The following is a 27,000-nucleotide window of genomic DNA, read 5'->3' on the forward strand; positions in this document are numbered from 1 at the left end:
CTTGGAAAACTGCTTTCAATAAGCCTTGCTAAAGCAAATAGTACCAGACAGTGAAAACTCAGGCTCCAGCTCCTTAAAGGTCCCTCCTCTCCTCCCTCCTTCCTCCTCTCCTCCCTCCTTCCCCCTCCCACCCCCATCTGCAGACAGTCCACAGCCACACCAGTGCTTTGGGAAACAGAAGTTCAATCTTACTGGGCCCACTGCTTCACTCATTGTCCCCCTGTCTGTCTTTGGGAAACAGACTCCTCTGTGTCTCAGTGAGGCTACTTAACACCTGCTGCGTCCCTCCCACCCCCACAAAAACAAGTGCCTGGATCCGACCCCTTGGAGAGGAACTGAGAAAACCCTGGGCTCAGGATGGGGCCTTCCGATGGGCCCCCGAGTAGGCATAGGAGATGGGATGGTGGGTCCCAGGCCTCACGGTGAATGTGTTGATGGAGCTTCCATAGTGGGGGTTGCTGTGGGGAGACCTGGTGGGGAGCAGGAGAGAGATGAGGTTAATATCTGGCTAACCAACACCCCTTCCATCTCCCCCAGGGCACAAGAGGAAGGACGTGGCTCAGTGTGATGGAGCTACCCCACAAGCTCAGGGCTCACCATCCCCAGAGTAGGACCCCAGTATTGACTCACCAGACACAGGGCTTCCCTCCTGTCTAGACCCTGATGCCAGAGTACATGCCTCATACCCTTCTGCTCAGAACCCGTCCCTCCTAGCCTGGCTCTGGACGCGTCTCTGTGATGGGAAATCCCAGCACCCAAGGACCACTCAGGTCTCCCCCCACCCCGCGCTGGGGCTCCAGGGAGTGGGAGAGAGGAGAGAGAAGAGGGAGCTGGTGGGGAAAGCAGGAGGAGGGGGAAAGAGAAAACAAAGGAGATAACGGGATATAAGGAAGTAGATAAAGGAAGCGCCAAAGGCGCCCTCTCCAGGCGAAGTGTGCCTCCCTCCCCCTTCTCTCTGCCCTGAGAGCCAGAGGGGAGAAAACCAAATGTCCCAGACTGATGGCCGTGGCCTGGCCAGCTCCCCCGTGGTCCAGGGGAGAGCCTCCCTCTCCCCTGGCTTCCCAGCCCAGGCTTCCGCCATCACCCTGGCCCGCAACTCACCTGCGGGTAGCCGGGGCGCAGCCGCAGTCGCCGCCGCCGGGCGCTTTGTACTTGGCCTCTCCGCGGGGGCCGCCCTCCAGGGGCATATTCCGCGCGTGCAGGCCGGCAGGGGGCGCGCGGCCCGTCGAGTTGACGCGCCGCATCTCCGGTCCTCCGGGCGCTGCGAAGGGCCCTCTGGGATGCGGCCCGAAGCAGCTAGGGGAGGTCGGGCTGCGGCCACTGCCGCCCCGGGGCAGCCTGGGGCTGCGGTGGGTCTCCCCGACGACGTACAGGCGCTTCTTGATAAGCGAACGGCCCCCGCCCGAGAAACGGCCCAGGCCCATGGAGGCCCCGGCGGGGCCCGCACTGGCGGAAAAGCGCGAGGAGCCGCGAGCGGGGCCCGCGTCCGCGAGCTGCCCCAAGTCTGAGAAGTTGTTCTGGGGAGGGGAACCCCGGCGCCCCAGATACTGCAGGGCGCGGGGCGGGGGCTCAGGGTAATTGCTGAATTCTGGTGGCGGTGGGATGACCTCAAAGTTGAACTCCTCTTCCCTCTTGTGGGAAGGAGAAGGAGGGGAAGAGGAGGACTTGGGCAGCAGGCAGCCCTGGGGGAGGCTGGAGGGCACTGGTCTTTCCCAAGCCACGGGGGCCTGCGGCTCCGTCTTTGTCCAGCTGTACCCGCGGCTGGGCTCCGTGCCCTCTGGGTCTCCGCGGGGCTGGGGCTTCCACTGACTGGGTACCTTGGGCTGTCCTGGCAAGTTTAGCTGGGGGTCCTTCTCAGTCTCCTTGGGTACCTTGGGGACCACTGTGAAGGAGTTGGGCTGGCCGTCGTTGTAGAAGATGGTGTCAGAGCCTGCCCCGGGCTGGCTGTGGCCACGGAGACTCCCTGGCAGGGAGGACTGGCCCAGGGCAGCCCCTCTGGACCTCCCCTTCTGTGCCCTCTGCCTGGCTGCAAGGAGCAGAGCCATCGGGGAGCCCTGCTCCACCACCTGCCCTGTCACTGGATGCCTGAGGAGTTCCTCAGCAGGCTGGGCTGAGGCAGGGGGGTTGGCTGGCAGCCTCCGGGGCTCCTTCACCTCCACAGGCTCCCATGACCCTACCGCCTCTCCTCTGGACAGGGTGGGCGTCACCACGGCCACATCTCTGCTGGGGATGTTCTGGCTGCGATGGGGCTTATAGAGAAACGGCACCTCTTCTCGGCCAGGGGATATCTTTGCGGGGAGGGCTGGAGATGAGAGGGCTCCCTGTGTAGGCTTACTGGTCTCTGAGGAGCGCCCTCCTGCCTCTGGCTTGGAGGGCACTGCAACTTCTTGATGTTCTGGCTTCTCCCACTGTCCAGCTGGGACTAGGTTCTTCTCTGCTATCAGTTGGGATGATGTGGTGGGCAGAGGTGTGGCCTTGAGTGGTGTGACTGGTCCAGGTGTGGCTGGCTCCGGTGTGGCCTTAGGTGGTGTGGCTCGTCCAGGTGTGGCTGGCTCCGGTGTGGCCTTGGGTGGTGTGGCTGGTCCAGGTGTGGCTGGCTCCGGTGTGGCCCTGGGTGGTGTGGCTGGTCCAGGTGTGGCTGGCTCAGGTGTGGCCCTGGGTGGTATGGCTGGTCCAGGCGTGGCCTTGGACTGGAGTGGTGTGGTTGGCAGAGGGGTGGTGGATAGAGGTGGCAGATTCTTGGCCGCGGGCTTGGAGAATTTGCCATTATCAGCCCTGTTTTCAAAGATTCTTACCCCTTCTAGCTGAGGTTTGGGAGGCAGAGACCCTCTGCTGGGCTTGGCTTCCTTCTCTGCTGATGAGGAAAGCTGGGCCTCCAGCTTATCCCGGATCTGCCGGATGCTAGGAGCTGGCGGGTCTTGGGGGATGTAGTCCAAAGGAGGGAGGGTCAGGCTGGCGGCAGCCTTCCTCTCTGGCTGGCTGCAAGGACTCTCCTCAGGAACACTTGGGGGCGCCTCCTTCTCTGGCAGGCTGGGGCCCTTCTGGCTCTCCTTTCCCTGAGAGGATGCAGTTGGGCCTGGTCTATGACTGGCAAACCGGTCCTCTCTCTTGGAGCCACAGAGATAGGCTGACAGCTCGTTCCGCAGCTTTGCCATCTGGCTGGGATCCCACCAGTCCACGGACTCTGAAGAGGCTGTGTCCTCTGGGCTGGGGGGGTCAAGTTTGGGTTTGGGAGCAGGAGAGCTGGACTTGGGTCTTTTCATAACCCCAGCCGGGGGAGGGGCTGCCTTCTCAGCAGATGGCAAAGGAGGGGCAGCTGGGGGCAGGGGGGGGGCCGGGGGAGGGAGTGGGAGTGGAGGAGGGGGTGGGGGAGGGGCTGGAGGTGGAGTCTCGGCTTGTTCGCTTGTCCAGGCCTGGGACTGGCCCGGCCTCGGACGGGCTGGTGCCGTAGCCCTGGGCTCCTCGGGATGGTCTGGTTCAGTGGCCCTGTCGGGGTAGACCTGGGACGCGGGGCGGATGTGGAAGCTGGGAGGCAGTGGGAGTCGACTGGGGGCCTTCTTGGTGGCCTCTCTTTCCTCAGGAAGAGCCCCTTGTGCTTCCTGAGAGGAGATGGATGAAGTCCTGACTGGGGTTGGGGGAGGCACCTTGAGCGAGCTGGGGAAGGTGAGGTGGGTCTCCGGTCCCAGGAGGCTCCCCTTGGGCTCAGCAGGGCTCCTGGGGGGACTGCCTCTGGGGACCTCTGGCTGCCTGTCACTCAGCGCTACCTCTGATTTCCACTTGGTGACACCCGCAGCGGGGAAGGGGTGAGTCCCCGGTGTACGAGGAGACACTGGAGCTGGGGGAGCTGGGGCTGGCGAAAAGGGTAGGGGGGGCGCAGGGGGAATGAAGTCCGGAGGGGTGGGTGTGGATGGGGAGGGAAGGCGGGGTGCGGTGGATAGGGCCCCCATCACTGGGGGCAGAGGTGGGGCCATGCTGGGCGGGGACGGGGGTTCCGGCAGCAGCGGGGGAGGCGGGGGAGCCGTGGAAGGTGGAGGTGGTGGTGAGGGCTCCTCCTGAGGCTGCGGAGCGTCTGGGGGTGGTGCCGGGGCTGGGCCCGGGGGTGGCGGGGGGATGAGCAAGTCCTGGCCATAGTGCCCAGGCCTCAGGTCCCCCACAGAGCTGTATAATCGGAGGTTGCCATTGATAAGCTTGCTGGTGCCTGCAAGGAGGGAGAGGCAGAGATGAGAAGGGCGAGAAGGCAGCCGGGCTTGCCCATCTCCGAGTGCCCAGGGCAGGGCGGAGTGGGCTCCTGAGGGAGTAGCTGGCCGGTGTCGTGCCTTTCCTTTTGAACAGCACGTGAGGAGCAGCCATGTCTCCTGGGAGTGACCCTCTTCTTTCTGGGGAGGGGCCCCTGCCTGTCCCTGGCACAGCCTCTGGAGCCTGTGCTAAATCTTCTCCACAGGCTCCCAAGGCTCACCCTTCTCTGCCCCACTCACAGTCCTGTATATCATCCCTTTACTAAACTCCCTTCAGTTAGGCCCTTCAACACCAAGTGTTTCTTACAGGTGCCTTGGCTGGTACAAAGCCAGAGAGGCCAGGGTTCAAATCCCGGCTCTTCCGCTTACTAAATGTGCAACCTGAGACACACTCATTAACCTTTTGCTGAGCCTCAGTTTCATCATCTGAAAAATGGGAACGATGTCAGCACTTACCTCATAAAGCTGTTGTGAGGATTAAGCAAGAGAATTCATGCAAATGCATGGCAAGAGCTTACCAGGGGCTAGGCCCATAGTAGGTGCTTAAGGAATGGTAATTGCTTTGACTGCTACCACCTGTGCTTACCTTGTCATTCAGCCGTAAGACAGACAGGGAAGGTGGCAGAGATAGGAAGTCATGGATGGGGGTGGGGGCCTGGAGACCTCAGGAAGGAAGTCTGGGTGAAAGTTTGGGAGGGAGAAATTTGCATGAGCACCTCCTGCTTTCTAAAGATCCTGAATCTACCAAGAACCCAGTTTCCACCTCACAGAGAACTTCTGGAACAGATTCTGGACTGCAGGATGGATGGGGGTCTGTGGAAATGAGGTGACCTGGACGACCGAGGCACCAGAGAGCTGCTGAGCCCCCCTGGCCCCGGCGGCTCACATCCCTCCCTTCTTGGCCCCAGCCCCTGCCCCCTCCCTATCGTCTGCAGGCCACCAGGATGCCCTGATTACTTCTCTCTGAGGGGTACCTGTCCTTCACCTCTCCTCCTCTCAATTTCTAGGGCGGAGAGAAACAAACCTGGGAATGTGCAGCTCTGAAGGGCTCCTCCCAGCTGTCTGACTTCAAAGCAAACGCCAGACAGAGAGTAGGGAGGGGAACCAACATCCATTGAGCACAATGAGTAAAAGACAAACCAAAAAATAGTCAAAATACTGGCTCTCGTGGAGCTTGTGTTTTAATGGGGCAATGAGACAGGCAATAAACATAATATATTAGTAAATTACTACCACATTAGGTGATGAGTAATATGGGGGAAACCCAGGAGGGGTGGTAGGGGTGCAATGTGACTAGGGTGGTCAGGGAAGACCTGGCTGAGAAGGTGACACTGGAGCAAAGAGGAAAAGAGGGAAAGAGGGAGGCGAGATCTATGCACACGTGCAGGCGAAGAACTGTCAGGGCAGTGGGAACTGCAGCGCAAAGACCTGAGGGTGGAAATGTGCCTGGATATTGAAGGAGCAGCAAGGAGACCGGGATGGCAGAGCAGCATGAGACAGGAAAGCCAGCAGGAGATGAGACCAGGTAGGGCCAGATTCTGGCGGTCCTGGCAAGAACCCTTCCACTGGGTGACAAGGGAAGTCACTGGAGGGTTTTGAGCAGGGTATGACAAGAAGTGACTTGCATCCCATCCAGTACTTAGTTTACTCTTCCAGAACTGGAATTGTCTTGCCCGTGGCTCATTGGAAGATACGGAGGTGCAAGGGGTTAAGTGATTTGCCCCAGGGAGCGAAGCTAGTATGCAGGGGAGCTGGGACTCGAAGCCAGGTCTGCCTTACTCCGGGGTTCTCTCTACCACTCACGCTGAACTTGTTCCTGCTCTGGCCTCAGCCCTCACCATCCTTCCCCCACTGGGCCTTAGCCAACCGTGGCTCTCCTCATCTCCCACCCACGACAGCCAGCAGCCAAGAGGCCCGGGGACTCCAGCTTTCTCACCAGCTGGGGAGGGGGGACCAGACGCTTGGGCTTAAGGAGGAAAAAAGAAAGATGGACAAGCCCCAAGCTTAGGGTCCTCTTACCTGTCATTTGTTGGTCTGCAAAGCTGTCTGGGACAGAGGGGGGGGGCACAGCCAGTCCATGGTTCTCCTGGGCATCCTGAAAGAGAGCAGAACGGTTAGGGGACAGGAAAAGACATGGTTCTTAAATCGCTACTCCGTGAGGCCATTTCATTGCTGGAAAATCCACAGTGATGCTTGCACAACCTTGTGAGTCTACTAAAATATAAAAGGGCTCATTTAAAAGGGTGAATTTTATGATATAGTCGAGTCTTGTTATTCACGGTAGTTAGGGTCTATAAAGTCGCTGCGAACACTCAATTAGCAAAAACTGGGTCAAAATGCCCGAGGGAAACACAGGGTTAGGTTCCTGTAAACCTTGGTCAAGGCACCTTCATCAGCTGATCAATACATAACTTTGTTTTATGCGTGTTTCTGTTTAAAGAGACCTTATTTAATATCTATTGTTGACTCACTGACACTGAACTCATGGCCAACAGCACCATAACTCACACCTTCGGAGCTTACCTAACGCACGTGTTTTCTCTGTTAAGGCGCCTCACCTAGCCTCCTCGCATGTAGGGATGTCAGACGGCACATCAGCCCCATGCTTGGGGACCATTTTAAATAGCAAAATCACCAACAAAAAGCAAAGAAATATGAAAAAACATGGCACTAAATAGAAAAGGATGCTTATTTACCGCACGAGGGCTGAAACAAGAAAGCAAAGTGTCTTGCTCGACCTCAGCAGGGCCCGTGTGCATCAGGTGACTCCAATTTTTCACCTCACAGAGGGGTGCAAACCGGCTCCCCAGCTCAGTCAAGCAGCCCTTTAAAATCCCTCACAGCCTCATATATTGAAAAGTCACCCAGCAATGATTAGCTGGCAGGGAGACTGGGGGCAGAAGTGCTGTTCCAAGAATATTTATATATATCTTCTTCCTTATACTTGTCTCTATTTTCAGTTCTTAACGATGAATTTCTGTTTCCTTCATAATTTAAAGAAGCACACAGTACATAGTTTTGGTTTTTTTTCTTAATTCTTGTAATCAAGAAGAAAGAGCATGGATTTTATAGGCAGGCAGACCAAATTGGCAATTTTTTTTTTTTTTTTTTTTTTTTTAACCACACCGCGTGGCATGTGGGATCTTAGTTCCCACACCGGGGATCAAACCTGTGCCCCCTGCACTGGAAATGTACAGTTTTAACCACTGGACAGCCAGGGAAGTCCCCAGATTGGCAATCTTAATTTAACTCCATCATCTCAAAGACAGAATCGGACACAAGGTCAGTGGTCAGGAAGTGTGCCCCCCTCTCGCCTTTTGAGGCTCAGTTTTCTCATCTGTAAGATGGGGTTGATCCTACCTCCCTTAGGTTTGTTGTGATGCCCCACACCTAAATAGGTCCTGCAGAGAAGCACTCAAGGAAGGGCATTTCCCCGGGCTCCTGGCCCTCAGGCCCTAACAAGGCTCAGTAGGTGAGCAGTGGCCTGAGTCCATGGACACTCTGCCTGGGCACAGCTCCCGGGATGTGTCTGCCCAGCTGGACCTGAAGAGATACATGGGTGCTTCCCCGTAGTCAGGGTCAGGTAGCCGGGAATCTCCTACTGCCCTTTCAACCACAGACATTTCAGAGTTGAAGAGAAGGAGGAAGGAAAGAAGGAAAGAGGAAGGGAGGAAAGCGTTCACTATTCAGGATGAGGTTGTCTCCCCCTTAATGTTACAGGGGGTCAGAGCCCATTGCTAGCCCCCTGCTGCACCACCAAGGGCTCAGGGGACAGCCTTACCCCACCGATGGGCCCAGCCCTGCCCCCTTGGCCTTCCTGGGACTGGGACACACACATCCTCATGCCTGGGATTCTTCAGAACCCAGGCAACCCCCAAGGGTGGGTCACCAGGAGCTTGGCCAATGGGCCACACATGGTTGCCTTGGACACAGGCCAGCTCGGTGCCTTACTGACACATTGTGGAATGCAAACTTCCTCACCAGATTCCTCCAGTAGCCTGGCTGGGGCACCTCAGGGTGAGGTGTGGAGCTGCAGGGGGTGAGGGAGATGACCCTGAGTCAGAGTCAGAGCCAGGCACGGCTGGGGACACTGCTGTAGGCTGGGGGAGCAGGAGGACAGGCCCCCAGAGTGAGAGCCACAGGAAACCCCTCCAGGCACCCAGCGTCCCCAGCGGGGTGAAGCCCAGCCGGTTAGTTGTTTCCTGGCTTTGCGGGGCAGCGTGAGGGTACAGAGTGTGATCCCCACACAGCAGCTTCTCTGAAGCTGGGAACCAGTGAGCGTTAAAAAAGAAGAGGCCCAGGGCTTCCCTGGTGGCGCAGTGGTTGAGAGTCCGCCTGCCGATGCAGGGGACACGGGTTCGCGCCCTGGTCCGGGAAGATCCCACATGCCGCGGAGCGGCTGGGCCCGTGAGCCATGGCCGCTGAGCCTGCGCGTCCGGAGCCTGTGCTCCGCAACGGGAGAGGCCACAACAGTGAGAGGCCTGCATACCGCAAAAAAAAAAAAAAAAAAAAAGCCCCATTACTTCCCCGCCCTGCCCTCCACCCTCTGCCACAGCTCATACCCCCTTCCTGGGGAACAGAGAATTCCACCAACAAGGCCATCTTCCTCTGGACCAGCCTGCCATCCCAGAATTGCTCTTAGACCCTCGTTTCAGGGTCCTGCCCTGGACTCTGAGCTACAGAGGGCCCTGCTCTGGTTCCCTTTAGGGCAAGGAGTCCATGGGATCAAAGGGACATGCCCTAAGAGCCCACAACACCCCGTTCTTGACCCTGCTCCAGGCACCAAGGTCCCTAGAATCCCCCATTTAAATGGCCCTGAGCCCATTTCTAGAGCTTCTTTCCCAGTCAGTCCTGAGGGCAGCCCAAGCTGGGGGTGCACATCCCTGAGCCCAAGGGGTGGCCATGTGTGGATAAGGGTAAGGGTGTGGGTGGAGCTTTGGAGGTTCAGGCTGAGACCTCCACCATGGAGGAGGAGCCAGGTGGGCAGAGGCGGGGGTGGCTACGGTGGGGAGAGGGTGCTCCATCCGTACACTGGCTGCAAGCTTCTGACACCCACCCCCCAGGAACGCATGGAGCTTCCCCCACCTGACAGCCCTCCCAGCTAACGTCAGCCACGCGAATCACTCGAAAGCCAATAAGGACTGCCCTTCCCAGCTCACCCTAAGGAGCTCAAACCCCAACCCCAAAGGGAGCCTGGGCCTTGAGTTCAGAGACGAGCTCCCACGGCGGGGGATGGGCTGGAAAAGTGGGAAGGAGAAATCCGGCTGACTTGGGCTGCATCTTTGCGTTTCAAGGAGGGCAGGGTACAGCCGGGCTTCCTGCCCGGAACCCAGGCTGACACCTCCCCAGGCACTGCCAGGCCTGCCTGACTCAGAGGGTGGGGTGACCCAGGGAGCTCTCACCGCCTGCAGCAGCCCAGGGGACCTGTCCAGTCAGTTTCCCCATATTTGCCACGTTGGCATTTAATTTTTAATTCCTCATATGCATTGCCCTGGAGATGGCTGGGCTCAGACTAGGGTAGGGCAAGAGGCAGCCCCAGAGAAAGTATGACCTTCTTTCCACCAGTTGTTCCACCAGTCAGCTCTCAAAAGCTAGGGACAGGCTCTGGCTTGAGCTCTGGGCCGGGCTCCCCCTTGGAGGTAGAAGGAAGTGGGGAGAAAGGATCCTTCCCCGACTCAGCCCAGGCCCACGTGGTGTAGACAGGACTGAATTGAGAGGAGGAGACCTGGACTTGGGTCCTGTCTCCACCTCCTTTGATCTGTGTGGCCTGGGCAGGACCGTCCCCTCCCTGGGCCTCAGTTTTCTCATCCTGATGAGCACTAAGGTCCGCCCCTACCCCAGCTCTGAAGTTTGCGATTCTAATCCAGTTCCTCAGAGCTTGCAGAGCAGGAAGTGGGGTGGCCCTGGTGACTGAAGCATGTCCTTTTCAGAGGGCCTGGAGTCTCTGGGGGGCTCCAGGGAGCTGACCCCACCTCCTGCCCCTCTGTTAGCAAGTTATTTTAACACAGAAAGTCACAGCTGAGGAGACCCTAGTGGACCATCCAGTATAACCCCCGCTGGTGGGTGAGGAGCCAGCGGCCCTGGGAGAGGAAGGGCCTGGCCCTCAGCCACCCTGCAGCCCAGTGGCACAGCAGGCACTGGTGCCAGTTACCTGAGGATCAATGCAGATCCCATCCCAGTCACTGAGGGATCCCAAGGTCCTCTTCATAATTGGCCTCCAGCTGCCGGCTGCCTGGGAAAGTATTTCTTTGTTCTCTGCACTTTCACCTCAAACAGGGCAAGGAAGCTCCAGGAAGGGGCCAGTAGCACCTGCTGTGGCCCTTCTCTGCCTCATCTTGCCCTCCCCTCTTGCACCAGTCCCTCTGCGGGCTCCTGAGAGGTACTGACAGCGACAGTGCTCCCAGAATACGGTCCGGCCCGGACGGCGCTCAAGGAAGAGCACGGGCCTGTCATGGGCATCGCCGCCTTGAGCCTCCCCTGCCCCAGGGTGGCCTGGCCTGGGAGGTGCCCCCTGAGTGTGGGAAGGGAGGAGAGGGAGGGGCAAGGCCCAGCTGGTTAGGACAGTGTCAGGCAGGGCTTGGCCTCGACCCAGCTCCCCACCCCTGCCCCAACTCGGTGGGGCTGGGGGCCAGGGTGTGCGCACGTGTGTCTACGTGTGAACCCACAGTTCTGTCCTCCTGCCTCTCATTCTCCCGGCCTCCTGCCCCAGCTAGAAGAAAGCAAAGGATCCAGCCCAGAGCCTAAGGGAGAGGAGTCGGACTCCCCTCAACCCAGGAGCTGGTGATGAAGGCTATTGGGCCTGCTTTGTATCTTACAACCTGAGTCAGGAGTAAAACATGTCCCCGGGATACGGGCCACCATGCCCAGGGTTCCTAATCTTAAGATGCATCATAGGTGGGCTTCCAGGGGCCTGAGATCCCTCTGTTGGAATTGTAAGCAAAATTACGTGTACGTGGCTCACAGCCTCATCATGCTCTCAAAGGGGTCTATGACCCTACAGAGGCAGAAGCCCTGGTGCCCAGAAAGCCCTGGCTGCCAGGCAGGGGTTCAGAGAGGCAGACATGGGAGATGCAGGCGGTGCTGCGGGCTGGTGCTGGGAGGGAAGAAAAAAAGCTTCTAGGCCGTGGGTGGAGGGGAAGATAGGACGGCCTGAATAGAACTCGGAGCCTGGAGCCCGGCTACAGATCCCAGCTCTGCCACTTATGAGCTGCCTGTCCTTAGGCAAGTTACTGCCCCATCCTGTGCTTCAGTTTCTCTACCTGTAAAATGGGGATTCACAGCAGCATCTTCCCAAGAGGGTGGCTCCAATGACTCTGTTAACACAGGCGAGGCACTTGGGATGGTGCCTGACGCACGGTAAGTGTCCCCCACGTGTCAGCCACGATCTCATGGCCCTGCCACTGGCTAGGACCACACAAGCCACCCAGCCGGCACCGACGGCATGGAATGACCTTCCCTTTCTGGGTTCAGTTCCTGCCAATGTAAAGTGAGGCTGGTGTGGACCCGACGAGGCCCCTTTCAGTTGTGGGTTCACAGTGTGTTCATTCCCTCGCCTTCACCAGTGAGGGGCCGTGAGTTTGGTGGCGAGAAGCCCCATCTCCTGGGACTGGGTCTGAGGCTTGCCCGGAAGGACTGCTCCCAAGCCAGTACCAGCCAGCAGTCCCTAACCCTGTGCAGCCCCCCCAGTCATGCTCGGCTTGGCCCAGACCAGATCCAAACCAGAGGACCCAAGCCAGAAAGGAGGAGAGCAGAAAGGCAGGGACCTGCCCTGATCACTGAAGGGGCCCAAAGTGGGTGGGTGGGTGGGAGCAGGGATACAGGACGCCGGCCCATCAGAAGAAACTCAGCTGTGCTGCATTAACCCTTTACTTGCTGGTGCAGATCTGAGGGAGGAGCCAGGACAGCAAGCGCCACTCAAGGGGAAACAGCCATTTATTTAAATATTTTAACAACCAGAACAGGCACTGGTGTGTCAGCCCTGGGCGCCCACCACTGTAATTCTGAGTATGTGTGCTGGGAGTAGGTGAAGGGAGAGAATCGAATTCACTTCCAGCGACGGAAAATCTCAAAATTATTTCATCTGCATGTATGGGTGCGATAACCCTGTAACAGTTTTATGCATCTCTGGAAACAAAGTTAGGGGTGGACTCATTTGCTTTATACCTTTTTGTTGTTGGTGGTGTACTCTCTCTATTTGTCTGTGATGTCCGTGAATTGCTTTTGTAAGCAGAAAATAAATTACTTAAAGTTGTATTCCCAGAGGTCTGTGTGCTCAGCCCTCCACATACAGGCCTTGGGGTCGCAGCAAGGAGACTGTAAGACTCAGTGCCTCTCACAGAGAATCTCGGGGTCTGGTTGGTGAGCTTGGACAACCCAGAAAAAATCGGTGATGGTGCAAGGGAGATGGTTGTGCTGGACAGAACTTGCGGGTGCCCCAGACTGAGGCATGGGGTGCCGTGAGGTCTAACAGGCCCCTGAGAACTCAGACCAGGATTAGGTGCCTTGTCCGTCGAGGTATGGGATGCTGTGACCCCCGTGACTGTATTGTCTCAACCGGGACCCAGGTCTCACAGACAGTAGTGAACCTGGAGTTTATGAGGCTGACAGTTTAGGCTCTAAATCTGGGCTGTCGCATACGGTAGCCACTGGCCACAAGTGGCTACTGAGCCCTTGAAATGTTGCTAGTCAGAAGTCAGATGTGTGCTCTCAATGTGGCACACCAGATTTTGAAGCCTTAGTATGAAAGAAAGAATGTAAACTACCTCAGTAGTATTTTCTACATTGATTAAATGTTGAAATGATCATCTTTGGACTAATTTTACCTCTTTCTTTTTCATGTAGCTACTAGAAATTATAAAATTACACATGAGGCTCACATTATACTTCTATTGGATGGCGCTGGTCTAGGCTGTCCCTGAAAACCCAGTCACAGAGCAGTTGTTTTGAGTGTCTTTCCCTTTAGAGAACAAAAGCCCAACCACAGGATCCAGAAGGGAGTTTTTGGTTTCTGGCAGTTTCAGATCCACAAACAAATCGGTCTCAAATGCCCTTCTCCCAAGGGTCACTGCTATTTGACCTTTGAGACAGTTCAGGTGCCACCTCTTCCAGGAAGCTTTCCTTGATCACCACCCTGTAGCTGGATTGGCCACTCCTGCTCTGGCCTATATTCTAATAGTCTGTTTACTGATTCATCCCCTGCACTGGGCAGGGAGTTCCTTGAGCAATGCTGGCTCAATCATCTCTGAATCCCAGAATCCAATGCAGGGCGTGGCACAGAGCAGTCAGCCATCGGTTATTGTGGAATATGAATCCTGCTGAGCTGGAGGTACCCACTGCTGCATTGCCTCTGCATGCAACTTCCCCATAACCTCTCCTTAGGTTTTGACTCGGAGGAGCTGACACCCCTAATCCCAGCCTTTCTGCCATGAGCCATGCCTCCTCCCAGTAGCCACCCTGGGCTGGCATCAGGACGGAAGGGAATGGACAGAGGGTGAGGCTGATGACCACTCGGGCCAGGGCAGGTGGGGCTTCCTCCTCTATGGCAGCCAAGGTGGCCCATCCACAGCAGACCCACAGACCTCAGGGCGGAACAGTACTCACCAGTGGAAGAAAGGTCAGCAGGGGCCGGACTCTTGGCCGAGCTTTCAGTGTGGCGGTTCCCGACTCACTCACTGTGTCAGCTCGGTTGTCTCCAAAATAGATCCCATCTAGAGGAGACAAGTGAGGGGTGACCATGAGCTGGAGATCAAAGGCACAGGGGCCAATGGAGTTTAATCAGGAAAACTGAGTTTAATCAGGCCCCGCAGTGGCCCCTGCTGGACCCAGCCCAGCACCTCTTACATAACAAGATCCTACGGGTGGGGCGTGTGCTTTTGGGACCAAGTGAAGCAGGATTGGGAGGGACTCCAGGGGCGGTTTCTTGGGGTCTCCTGAAGCTTTCAGCCACCAGCAGTCCTCTCTCTCCTCATCCACCCCGTACAGGTCCTAAGCCTTCACTCCCACAACAAGTCCCTCCTTTTGGGGCCCCGAGAGCTTGATCAAGGCCCCAGCTAAAGCTTATCTCTGAGAGAGGGAGGAAAACAAGCTGGCTTTTCGCTTGAGTGTTTGAATTTCTAATCTGGAACAAGCAGAGCAGATTAGGCCACCCAGTGGCCCAGCACCCACCTTCCGGACTCCTCTAACCCAAGATTTCTTTAGCTCCCAAACCATCAATGTTGGGGGCACGGCTCCATCTGACGCACCCTTGAGGACAGAGCAGAAATAGGACAGTAGGGTCCACCTGACTTAGTACAAATCCCAGCTCTGCCACTGACTCACCATGTGGCTTAACCTCTCGGGGCCTCAGTTTTCCCACCTGTACAATGGGAACAATGACAGTGCCAGCAAATGTGGTCCCGTCCTCTGTAGGAAGACAATACAGGACCTTTCTCTTCCTCTAGTTGCTGGACCTGTGCTCTGGGCTGTTTCTACAATAGTGGGAACTATTGTAGAACATTTTCTCAACCAATCTCCCTCATAACTCTTAAGACACATTGATGAGAATTTCACACACTGTCACCTCTGAGAGGCAGGGGTCACTGTGGACCTCATACCACATGGGCCATGAGCAAGGAGGGCTTTCTCCATTTACTGGGGCCAAGGGACCTTCTCTTCCTCTATAGCCAGAGGGGAAAGAGAAGAAAGGTCAAAATTCCAACTAACCAGAATCCTACTAACTGGAACATTGGATGAATGGTGGTTACTTTGCCTCTTGCACATGACTTTAGGAGAAAAGTGCAAGAGTTTTAAAGATTCCCACATAGAGGGCCTTGACTGTGACATGGAGGCTCCGGGGAGCACCCCAGAAATGGGACACAGAGTCCTTTATGTGCTGCCCTACCTGGCAGAGAGTCGGCTGGCACATTCCAGATTCTCTACCTCTCAAAGGGGCCAAAATGGCGAGCTTCCCCCATGTCTCCAGAAATTCTAGTTCCCAGCGCTGCCCCGTCCCGTCCCGTACACTCTGGGCAAACATGATTCCCCAGTGGTGGCTGCCAGGCTCCATGCCTAAGGCTGGAGACCAAGATGCCAGAGGGTGGGTGGGGAGGGAGAGGGGGGTTGTAAGAGTGCAGATTTGGCACAATCAGAAACAAGAAAAGTAGAAATAACAGGACACCCCCAACAGCTACCACTAAAACCCACCCAATTCTCACTGGCTTCTAAGCGTCTGTGTGTTGACAACAGGATTTCCTGGGACATTCTCTAGATAGTGCTGTTCTGATCACCAAGACGTTATACTGGGGGTGGGGTGGGGACTAACACAGGCACGCTTCCAAGCAGACCTTCTCTCTCATTATTTTATTTAATCTCTGCACCAGTGTTGGGGTCTAGGGAGTATCCTTTCTGCAGCTGAGTTACCACAATATGAATAGTTCCTCTTATTGTGTGCCTAGGAGCTTTAGAAGCAAGCAATCTGGCAGGTTGATCACTATAATAGCAGTAATAATGTAAGACTAGGTAGAATTATTGAACACTTGTAATGGGCTGGGCACCCTTCTAAGCATCTTATACCTTATTAATTCATCTAATTCTCAAAACAGCCCCTTGCAATCGGTATGATCACCATCCCCGTTTTACAGATGAGAAAACTGAGGCACAGAGAGAGATCTAATAACTTGCCCAAAGCCTCAGAGTAAGTGGTGAAGCTGGGGTCTCTGCTCCAGGGCTGACCTCTGAACCACCATACTGTACACACTGCTCCCGAAGTGGGGAATCCTGATCCCGCCATTTATAGGATGTGGATGGGAGGATGGGGGTGTGAGGGGCAGGGGTGCTATTGGAGGGTATGGGAGGCTTGGCTGTAGCCAAGAAGCAGTGCTGGGGAGGGGTGGGAGGTGAAGCAGCGTGCCCAAGGCCCACACGGGTTAGGGCAGAGTCAGATCTGAGCCGGGGCCATCTGACCCCCACATGCTCCCACTCTACACACCTCACAGATTCCACGACTCAGCTCTGATTCTGAGCCACTGTTGTCTCAGTTGGTTTGTGGTTGTTTTGAGCAGGGGAGCCCTTTCTAAGAATACGACTGTTCTCTGGAATACCTGTGGAAGGCGAGCAGCTGTGGTAGAGACAGACGTGGAAGGCCTGGGTGGCTCCCTCCCAAGGGGGCACCTCTTGGAAATGCAATTTGATTTCCCCATTCTAAGAGGTGTGGCTGGGAGTCGGGGAAGGAAATGTGATGAGAGAAGCAGAGTCAAAGTGGTGTGATGTGAGAAAGACTCGGCTGGCCACTGCCGTGTTTGAAGATGGAAGGGGCCACGAGCCAGGGAGTACAGGCAGCCTCTCGAAGCTGGAAAAGGTGAGAAAACATTCTTCCCTAGAACCTCCAGAAAATAACACAGTGTTGCTGACACTTTCATTTTAGCCCAGAGAGATCAGTGTCAGACTTCTGACCTACAGAACTGTAAGATAATAAATGTACGTTATTTCAAGAAAAAAAAAAAAAGAGGTGTGTCTAGAACCTGACAGAATTTCCCTGGGCCCCTCATACCTGGGCTCAGTTCCCAGTTGGTCAAGGCACACCAGCAGGTGAGTCAAGTGTGGCCACTACCATAAGCGGGGTTCCCCAAGAGTTCAAGGTCAGGGCTGGGGCTTTCTGAGCCTCACGGTCAAGGTCCAAAACTAAACAGAAAGACAATAGAGTCCAACCTTGGGGATTTTCCTGTGGAAGTAAATGAATGCTGCTAGGATCAGTGTCAGGGATACTAGAATGGGCCTTCCTGGGAAGCAGCCCCCTCCTCAACTGAAGAGATTAAAGGAGGGCCTCTTGGGCTTCCACTGCTGCTGCTGGTGGCGCAGTGGTTGAGAGTCCGCCTGCCGATGCAGGGGACACAGGTTCGTGCCCCAGTCCGGGAGGATCCCACATGCCGCGGAGCGGCTAGGCCCGTGAGCCATGGCCGCTGAGCCTGCGCGTCCGGAGCCTGTGCTCCGCAACGGGAGAGGCCACAACAGTGAGGGGCCCGCATACCTCAAAAAAAAAAAAAAAAAAAGGATGGCCTCTTGAAGAAGGAATGGACAGTGAGGAGATGAAGCCAGAGACAGACAGGAGGCTGGACAACCCTACCCATGGTGGGGAAGCCACTGGGAGGTGGGTGGCCCTTTGCCCTCTTGTCAGGGAGAGCTCTGAGTCTGGACGCTTGGGGCTGCCCCCTTTGCTGATGGGGAGACTGAGGCCCAGAACAGATGGGGCTGGTCCAAGGTCTCAGAGCAGTGGTGGTGGTGCCAGGGCTCAAACGGGGTCCCCAACTTGCAGTTCTGGGCTCCAGGCACAAATAATGGGGTGCCTTACACATGGCGCGTGGCTTGCTGCCTCTCCCCGAACAGGCTGACCTGGTTCTCTCAGTCTGGGGCAGGTGTGTGTGTGTGTGTGTGTGTGTGTGTGTGTGTGTGTGTGTGTGTGTGTGTGTGTGTGTGTGTGTGTGTGTGTGTGTGTGTGTGTGTGTGTGTGTTAAGTGGAGGGGGGAACACCCAGCTTTAGGGGAGCTGAGGGCTGGGCACAAGTGGCTGCCTCACTTCCAGCCCTTCCTTTCTCCTTCTCCCCGAAAGAAGGAAACTCTCATTGGGTCTTTGGCATTTCGCTTACATACAAAGGTCAGGGTTGAAAGCCTGATAAAATGCTCTTCTTCCCCCAGCCCAAAAGCTGCCCATGGATCTCCATGGAGGCTGAGCTCTGAGACAGTTATTGAGCTCTTTCCCCAGATCCTAGACAGGTCCAAACTAGAGAGGTAATGAATGATAAAAATGTAACTTTCTGACACCTGATACGCCATATTACGAGCTGGGCACCATTCTAAGTGCTCTTTACATCCCCCTTCACAAACCTGTGCGGGGCTTCCCTGGTGGCGCAGTGGTTCAGAATCCGCCTGCCAATGCAGGGGACACGGGTTCGAGCCGTGGTCCGGGAAGATCCCACATGCCGTGGAGCTACTGAGCCCACACGCCACATCTACTGAAGGCCACGTGCTCTAGAGCCCGTGCTCCACAACAAGCCACCACAATGAGAAGCCCACGCACCACAACGAAGACCTAACACAGCCAATAAGTAAATAAATAAAATTGTTTTAAAAACAACCTGTGCGGGAGGTACTCTTATTATCCTCATCTGGCAGATGAGGAAACTGAGGCTCAGAGAGGTTAAGTCCCCTGCCCAAGGTCCCACAGCTGGTGAGTCAAAGGGGCCAGGATTCAAGCCCAGGCAACCTGACTCTAGAATCCAATTCCCTCTGGTCACAGCCAGGACAGCAAGGAAATCACACAGGGATTCAGCATCTCTTTCCTTGGTCTCCTGTTCTTCCAGAGTGAGACTGGAAAGTTGGTGAGGTCTAGAGGAGACAAATGCATCTTGGAATCAGATCTGGGGTCACAGCCCAGCTCCTCCATGTAGCACCTCAGGCTGGGTTTCCCCACCCGTCAAATGGGGATCATTTTGGGAGAAGCCTCCCAAAATCAAGGGAGACAAAAAAGCTAGCAGAGGTGAGAGGAAGGCTGGGGTAATGGTGTGGGGGTCCCAAGTTGCCAGGACCCCCCCCAATGGCCCCAGGAGCACTGGCCACAGGTCTCATCAAATTCCAGGTGCTTAAAAGCGGTGGTGTTCTAGCTTGGGAGAGTTTGCTACCTTGACCAGTGTAACCCAGAACCCAAAAACAGACCCTCACCTCTACCCCACTGAAGTGGGTTATCTGATCCTTGGCCACTAGGGGAAGCCCAGCCTTTCAGGGACGCAGCAGGGGGCCCCAGGTGAATGTAACCCACAAATGGCTGATGAGGCCCTTCCTTGCTAATTAAAAGGCCACATGACAGGAACCTGAAAAGGCTGGTCTGTCCCAGCAAGCCCCAGCAGGTCTGACCTGGTGCGCCGGAGAGAGGCCTTTGTCCAAGCGCAGAGGGGACTCCAAAGGTGTTACTGGGCTGGGGCCACAGAGTGCGGGGGCAGGCACAACGGGAGGAGCCTTGGGGTTGGGGACTGGACAGGGGAGGAGTGCAGCAAATAGGCCCTCCACTACGACACGCTGCCCAAAGTATGGCCTGTAGACCTGCCGGACTTCACCTGGGAACTTCTCAAAGTGCATCTGAATCTGATCTTAACAAGGTCCCAGGTGATTGGATGCACTTTAATTTTTCAGCTGCCTTGAGCTGAAATGCCTTTGAGTCATTCAACCTATCTGAGCCTCTGAGTGTAATTGACAAAACATAGTTTTTAGTATAGTGCCTGTTTCAATAAATAACTGATAATAATAATGATGATGTTATTATTGTTATTAATTTATTGGCTGGGAGAGAAAGGCACCCTGTAGCCAGTCTGCAGTGGTCAAGGGAGGGCCTGGCTTTCTGAGCTGAACTACAGGAACAAGAGGAGCTTATATAATGTATAATGGGACAGTAGAGGGGTGTGTGTGTGTGTGTGTGTGTGTGTGTGTGTGTGTGTGTGTGTGTGTGTGTGTGTGTGTGTGTGTGTGTGTGTGTGTGTGTGTGTGTGTGTGTGTGTGTGTGTGTGTGTGTGTGTGTGTGTGTCAGGAACAAGAGGAGCTTATATAATGGGACAGTAGAGGGTGTGTGTGTGTGTGTGTGTGTGACAGGAACAAGAGGAGCTTATATAATGGGACAGTAGAGGGTGTGTGTGTGTGTGTGTTTGCTGAGCTGCAAGCAAACCACAGCACACCTCCAGGGGACGGGAGTAAACAAAAATCTCCTTCACACCCCTGCCATGCACAGGTCAGCTTTCCTTTCGGTAGGCTGGTGCCAGCCTGTCCCTGGCCAGAAATATGTGCTCAGCCCCTGGGGTTCATGGCTTCCTACCTGTTAGCCTGGCCTGAGACACCAGGGCAGGGGACCCCAGAACGAGTAGCCACCTTAGGGAGCACTGGGGTTCTCCTGGATAAGGAGCTGGGACAGTCCCTATACATTTATTTAGAACTGCAAAAAGTCCTCAGGGGAAAGAGAATGGCCCAGCTCCACCTGGGGAAGGAAACCCCAGGATTCTCAAATATTCCCATATAAAAGAATCACCCAGGAGCTGGTGAAAAGTCCAGAATCTGGGTCCTAGTCCAGTGATTCTGACTTCATGTACCCCAGGTGGGCCCCCTGGATCTGCATTTTAAATAAGTGCTCTAGGTGGTTGGGAGGAAGGTGATTTACATTTTGGAGGAACAAGAAAGAAGGGCCCCCAGCGATCAGGGCGTCCTGTGGGTGGGGTGGGGTGGTGGTAGATAAAGAAGCTTGGCTCAACTAACCCAAGAGGCAAGGGAGGAGTCCTGAGCGACTAGCAGCCTTGTCTCAGGCTGCAGCAAGTCCCTTATCCTGAACTTTGTAAAGATCCACATCTCTGCTTTCTCACGTACTTTAAAAGCAGTTGTGCAGCCTTTTAAGACCCTTGTGTGGGCTCACAGGAGGCTTAATTAGGATTGCAATCGCATTAAGTGAAGCCCTTCTAATAGTTACTGGATAAATGTTAGGGAAATCCTGTAAAGAAAAATTTACCTGTCACCACCTTCACATGACTGTTTGCATTTTACCTGCTGCACCCAGCCTACCCTTGTGCAAACGGATTTTTACATGACTGTAGCCACAGAGCAAGTGGTTACTCCTTAATTCCCTTACACACTCCCACACTGATTCTTCCCCCTCCATCCTACCAGCTATTCTCCAAGGGCTGGATACCGCCAGCATCTCAGAGAATTTCACAGACTCAGGGACCCTATGAAACTAATCCCAACCCCTTTGAGCTCTTATCATGGCCTCTACATGCCTCAGCTACAGGAACTGAAGCAGGAAGTGCTCAGAGTTGGAAATGCCCTGATAATAATAAATCATGCAGGAGTCGACAGATTTTTTCTGTAAAGGGCCAGCTAGGAAATATTTTTGGCTTTGTGAGCCATACTGTCTCTGCTGCTGTGACTCAACTCTGCCCTTAGTAGCATGAAAGCAACCACAGATGATATGCAAATGATGGGCATGGCTGACTGTGTTCTAATAAAACTTTATTTACAAAAACAGGCCATGGGCCATAATTTGCCAATCCTTGTTTTAGTGTTTTTCCTTTTAATGCTCTTCAAAGCACTGTCATATACCAACCTCAAGCAGTCATTCTGTAAGCAGTCTGGACACCAGCCCCATTTAACAGAAGAAAAAAACTGGCCCAGAGAGTGGCTAGGCCCCCACTTATTGACAGAGGTGGGCTCCAAAACAGGTCTGGGATCTTCATCACATCCCAGAATCCCCAACACTGGTCCTTCCCCTCCCCAACTCCGAGCACATGTCCTGTTCAGCAGGAAGACCTCTGCTACACCCACTGGCACCCTGAGGAACACCCCAGAAACACTGGAGAGCCATCCTGCTGGGTGCACAGTGCTTCCCACCCCTCCATGTGGTGCAACCAGGCTGAGTCAGATGGAGACTTAGCCCTGCCCTGGGGAACGGGAGGAGGTGCCTCCCTGGGCTCCAGCCCCGCTGGTGGAGGCAGCAGTTGGCTAGAGGCGACAGGGCACCATACCTGCCTTTCTCTACTGGAGGGGCTGAACCCCACCTGCAGTCTGTTCAGTGCAGGCAAAAATGCAGAGAAGTATGTAAGGCAAAAATGTACATAAGTGTGTAAGGCATTCCCCTTGGGGAAGGAGTGGGGGGGTGAGGGGGGAGGTGTTCTCAAGCAGATGCCCCTCCAGTCAAATTCCCCCTTGATTACCTTCCACAAAGTCCACTCTGCAAGCCGGCTAACAGTGTGGTCTCTGGAGCCCCACTGCCTGGGTTCAAATATTGGCTGTGCATCATGAGGGAAACTGGGGGGTAATGGAAATGTCCCAAAACTGAATTGCACTGACGGTTACGCAACTTGATAAGTCTACTAAAAAAAAATCAGTGAACTGGACACTTGAGAAAACCCTGGCTCCGTCATTTAAAGCTGTGTGATCTTGGGCGTGTTACTTAACCTCGCTGTGCCTTGGTTGCCTCACCTGTCAAACAGGATCATAGGCTAGGATTCAACAAGTCAACAACACAAGGACTTTAGAACGGTACGTTGCACCTAAGAAGGGGTCGACAAACGTTTGGGACCCAGGAGGAGAGGCGTTTAGGCCTCACAGAGTTGTACGTGGCAGGACATGTGTGTTTGTTAAGGTCCTAAACCCTGCCTCCAAGCCACCCTGGCCCTCGTAGGCTTTGCTCCTGCTGTTTGCTCTCGCAGTGCTGGGTGCCCTTCCCTCTCAGCTCACATGCTAGTTCCAATCAGAGGTCATCTCTCTCTGGTCCTTTTGCACTTACTCTTTTATAGCAAAGACTCAGAAAGGGCTAAACAGCATTCGGTCAGCTCTGTTCACCAGCTGGTCTGAGATCCTTGGGCCAGAGAGAGGCAACGTCTTGTTTGCCCTGCTCCTGTCAGGGTGCCTTGTGTCCCAACTGTGACAACTTGGGTGCTGAAGTGAATCCAATAGCAGGAGCTGAGGCTGTAACATCCTCTGTGGGTCCCCACACAGTGGCCATAAAGGTCAGTGAAGGTAATGGGGTGACAATGAAGGCAGGTGAGGTAAAGTAGTGATGGGTGACCCTCCTTGGGCCCAGAAGCTCAGATCATACACAAGAAGTGAATTCCTGTCCCCACCCCCTGGATTCCCCCTCAGTTATATAGGGTACAAACTGCAGAAAGATGCAGTGATAAGGTGACCCACAGGCAGAACCCCTTTAAAGGCAGGGTGGGCATGGTGCTTTCAGATGCCTGCAGACACGCCACCCTGACGCAGGGGCCAGGGGCGGCTGGCAGGCAGGAGGGGCTTCCTCAGCCTCCTCTGTCGGGTCTGGGGCTTCTCCCTCTGACCTGACAAGAGCCTGTGACCCCAGTAAGTGACTTGGTGTCTGGCACAGGCTGGTATCCTGCTAGCAGTGACTCCTGTGGATTTTTCCTGGGCCTCCCCAGGGCAGAGCCAAGTGTGTGGGCACGCAGATAGCAGCTCCCTCTCTGCCTGTGACCCCGGGCCAGGCGAAGCGGGGCTGGGAAATGGGGGTGGGGGGACGGCGGAAGCGGAAAGAGTGGGGGGTTGAAAGGACCACCCTCAAGTCCTCAGATCCAGGGGAACCCTTTGTACTCAACAGTACTGCTGGGGGAAGGGTGAGGGAGGGCACTGCAAACCGCGGGAAGCCTTTCTGGCAACGATAACGCAAATATAACTTCCACAGAGGAGGGAAAATAAACACCTCGGAAGAGGGACTAAGATCAGATGCGGGGACCCCCGCAAAGGTCTCCGACCTCGCTGTGGAAAGGGGCCCCTCCTTCCCTTTCCCAGAGACACCTCTCTCGCCGGAGGCTCCTGCCCGGCCAGCACACAGGTTCAAACGCGTTCCTTCCCCTCTGCGCTGCCGCGTCTCCCGCCCTGGAGGCCGCGGATCGCCCGGAGTCCCGGGAGGGAGGTCGCGCCCGGGGTGGGGGGACCGCCCGGCAGCCCTGCGCCCTCCGGCTCCCGGGCACACTCACCGAAGTCCCGGGTCCCCTCCGACGGGGCCTCCTGGGTGAAAATCCAGGGGGGGTTGGTGGCGTAGAGGGAGGTGGCGGGAGGGTTGGCGTGCTTCTTGCCGAAGAGTTTGCTGAAGGTGCCCTGCACCGTCGGGTTCTTTTTCATGCTGCCGCCGGCCGAGCAGGCGCCGGGGAGGAACGTCCCTCCGCCTCCTGCCCTGCTCCGGACTGGACTCCTCACCGTCTGCCCAGGGGCCTCTACCAGGCCATGCCCTCGCGCCGTCCTCCCCGCCCACGCACCGGGAGACAGGTGCTGCGGGCGCCGCCGCTCGCCGGGAAATGCGAGCTACCCGGACAGGTAAGAGGCTGCGGCTGCGACCCGGCCCCGCCCCGCGGCTGCCGCCGCCGCCGCCGCCGCCCCGCCGGCCCGCCGCCCGACTCCCCCGGCCGCATTCCTGCCGCCTCCTTCCACAACTGGCCATTGTTGGCGGGGGCCCGGTGGGCCCGGGACCTCGCCCAGCCCACGCCCAGCCGCGGAGACGACCCGCCCCCTCCCCCGGGTCGCCTCCCGGCCCCCCTCCTCCACCCCTCGTCCCCCGGGGAAGGGAGGGGGCAGGCCAGTTCCCAGCTTCTCAGGAGGTGCGTGACCACGTCGATCCGGAACTTCGGAAACGACTCTTGCGCCCAGCACTGGGGAAGTGGCTGGACACAGCGCGCGCGCTGAAGGGTTCTAGGGGCCCTCAGAAATGTGGGCCAGGCATCTTCCATGCCTGTAAGGAAATGCCCATAAGAAAAAAAGGTAAAAGCAATAAATAAAAAAACTAAAAAAGCAAAAAACTAGTGTCCCGATCTGATGACTAGGGCGGAAAGTATCCTCATTGACAGAGCTCCAAAGAGCATGTAGGATGACTAAATCTTGGCATTTTTTTTTAAACACCAAATTCATTTTCTTTTCTCTGTGAAGCTAAGTGAATATATATTTTACTCGTCTTTCAGATGTTTCAGGATGAAAAGTTGAAGGGAAAACATCTGGTACAAAGAGCAGTGTCACCCCAACTGTCAGAAAGAGGAGGAGAAATGCAGCGGGGGTTCTGATTGGGTAGCTCAGGGGAAACACTCTATCTGTGACTTGATCGCCCCCCACCCAGCCTTCCACCCCTGCTGCCCAGAAAGCATCCAAATCTAACTAGAAATATAGTTGAATTACAACATTATATTAGTTTCAGGTGTACAACATAGTGATTTAATATTTTTATAGATTATATACCATTTAAAGTTATCATAAAATATTGGCTATATTCCCTGTGCTGCACAATATGTCCTTGTAGATTTTTTATTTTATACATAGTAGTTTGTGCCTCTTAATTCTCTACTCCTATTTTGTCCTTTCCTTCCTTCTCCCACCTCCACTAGTTTGTTCTCTATATCTATGAGTCTGTTTCTGTTGTGTTATGTTCATTCAGTTTATTTTTTAGATTCCACAAATAAGTGTTAGCAGTCAGTATTTGCTTTCTCTGTCTGACTTATTTTAATAAGAATAATACCCTCTAGGCCCATCCATGTTGTTGCAGATGGTAGGATTTCATTATTTTTATGGCTGAGTAGGATTCCATTGTGTGTGTGTGTATATGTATATACACATTTATATGTATATATGTAAATGAAATATCTTCTGTATCCATTCATCTGTTGATAGACACTTAGCTTGCCTCCATATCTTGGCTATTGTAAATAATGCTGCTGTGAACATTGGGGTGCATGTATCTTTTGAATTAGTTTTTTCATTTTCTTCGGATATATACCCAGGAGTGGAATTGCTGGATCATATAGTAGTTCTTTTTTTTTTTTTTTGAGGACCCTCCATACTGTTTTCCATAGTGGCTGCACCAGTTTACATTCCCACCAACGGTGTACAAGGGGTCCCTTTCATCCTCTAAGTGGATGTAATTTCTAAAAACTCCAGGTGGGTCAAGCCCACAGAGGTTCAGTTCATTCTCCAGGGAGATGAGCTGTGAACCTTTAAGTTGCTTCAAGTTCTATACTAGCTAGGCTGGGGGTGGCTGTCCACCAGGGGAGGTCCCATCAGATGAGGACCCGGGAGACTGTGTGAAAGATGCAGAGAGTAGGGGAGAGTCAGTCCAAGGGGTTAGATTTGGATGCTTTCTGGGCAGCAGGGGTGGAAGGCTGGGTGGGGGGCGATCAAGTCACAGATAGAGTGTTTCCCCTGAGCTACCCAATCAGAACCCCCGCTGCATTTCTCCTCCTCTTTCTGACAGTTGGGGTGACACTGCTCTTTGTACCAGATGTTTTCCCTTCAACTTTTCATCCTGAAACATCTGAAAGACGAGTAAAATGACCACCTGTACTCACACACACACACACCACACACACTTTTCATTTTCTTTTTACTGACAGTTGAAAGGTGTGGATATCATGGCATATCTCCCCACACCCACCACTACTTCAGTATCCACTGCCTAAGAATAAGGACATTCTCCTAAATGACCTCAATATGGTTATCACACTCGATAAATTTAACATCGATACACTAACGTCTGAAATATACTCCACATTAAAAATTTCCCAATTATCCCCCCAAGATGTCATTTTAGTTTTTGATTTTTTTCCAGTCCACAGTCCAATCAAGATTCACAGATTGCATTTGCTCGTCATGTTCCTTTAATCTCTTAATTTAGGGAAGTCCCCTGCTTTTGTTCGTTTTTCACGACAGTAACATTTTTGAAAAGTCCCCCCGGTGTCAAGGGACAGGATGAGAAGGGCCCTCAAGTCTTGTGGCTGTGAGGTCATTGTTTTCCCACCAGGAAGGGAGGGACTGAGGAACAGATTGGGGGACAGAGCATCTTTAAAAACACTCGTGTTTCTCAAATGTTCTTGGTTGGTGACACGCCTGTGGTCAACCTTGTCCTACCCCACCCACTCCTGTGGCACCCCTGTTCATTCAAGGAGTATTTGTGGAGGCTGTCCCAGTTGCCTGGTGCCGTGCTCAGGGTTTGTGATAACTGGGGTTAGAAGAGAATTATAGAAGTCTTATTTCTACCACGGAGGATCTTAGGGTCTCATCAGGAAGCTGGGTTTACATGATTCAAGGTGGCGGACCATGATGACCAAGTACAGAACAGTGACTGCTGTCACTAATACACACGCAACAGGAATTCGGAGGAGGGGAGTGCTCAAGACACTCAGGCATGAGATAGGGGCTTCCTTCTAGGAGACCTCTGAGGTACGAGGCCCCTCCCACCTTGGGTTGCTCCTGGGCTCTTAACCCTGAACCAC

The 27,000-nt window shown here is 54.6% G+C and overlaps 1 protein-coding gene across 1 annotated transcript; it reads right to left on the bottom strand.

Annotated features, from left to right (window-relative positions):
• Positions 1 to 316: 316 nt before the first annotated feature.
• C11H6orf132 (chromosome 11 C6orf132 homolog) lies at positions 317 to 24,029 on the bottom strand. The gene is made up of 5 exons (XM_030870749.2): positions 23,728 to 24,029; positions 13,836 to 13,942; positions 6,255 to 6,330; positions 1,102 to 4,198; positions 317 to 470 (listed from the first exon to the last, which is right to left on the bottom strand). The coding sequence occupies exons 1-5, from the start codon at positions 23,870 to 23,872 to the stop codon at positions 353 to 355; spliced, it is 3,543 nt and encodes a 1,180-aa protein (XP_030726609.1). The 5' UTR covers positions 23,873 to 24,029; the 3' UTR covers positions 317 to 352.
• Positions 24,030 to 27,000: the final 2,971 nt, after the last annotated feature.

Source organism: Globicephala melas, chromosome 11 (assembly GCF_963455315.2).
Source record: "Globicephala melas chromosome 11, mGloMel1.2, whole genome shotgun sequence".
NCBI lineage: Eukaryota > Metazoa > Chordata > Mammalia > Artiodactyla > Delphinidae > Globicephala > Globicephala melas.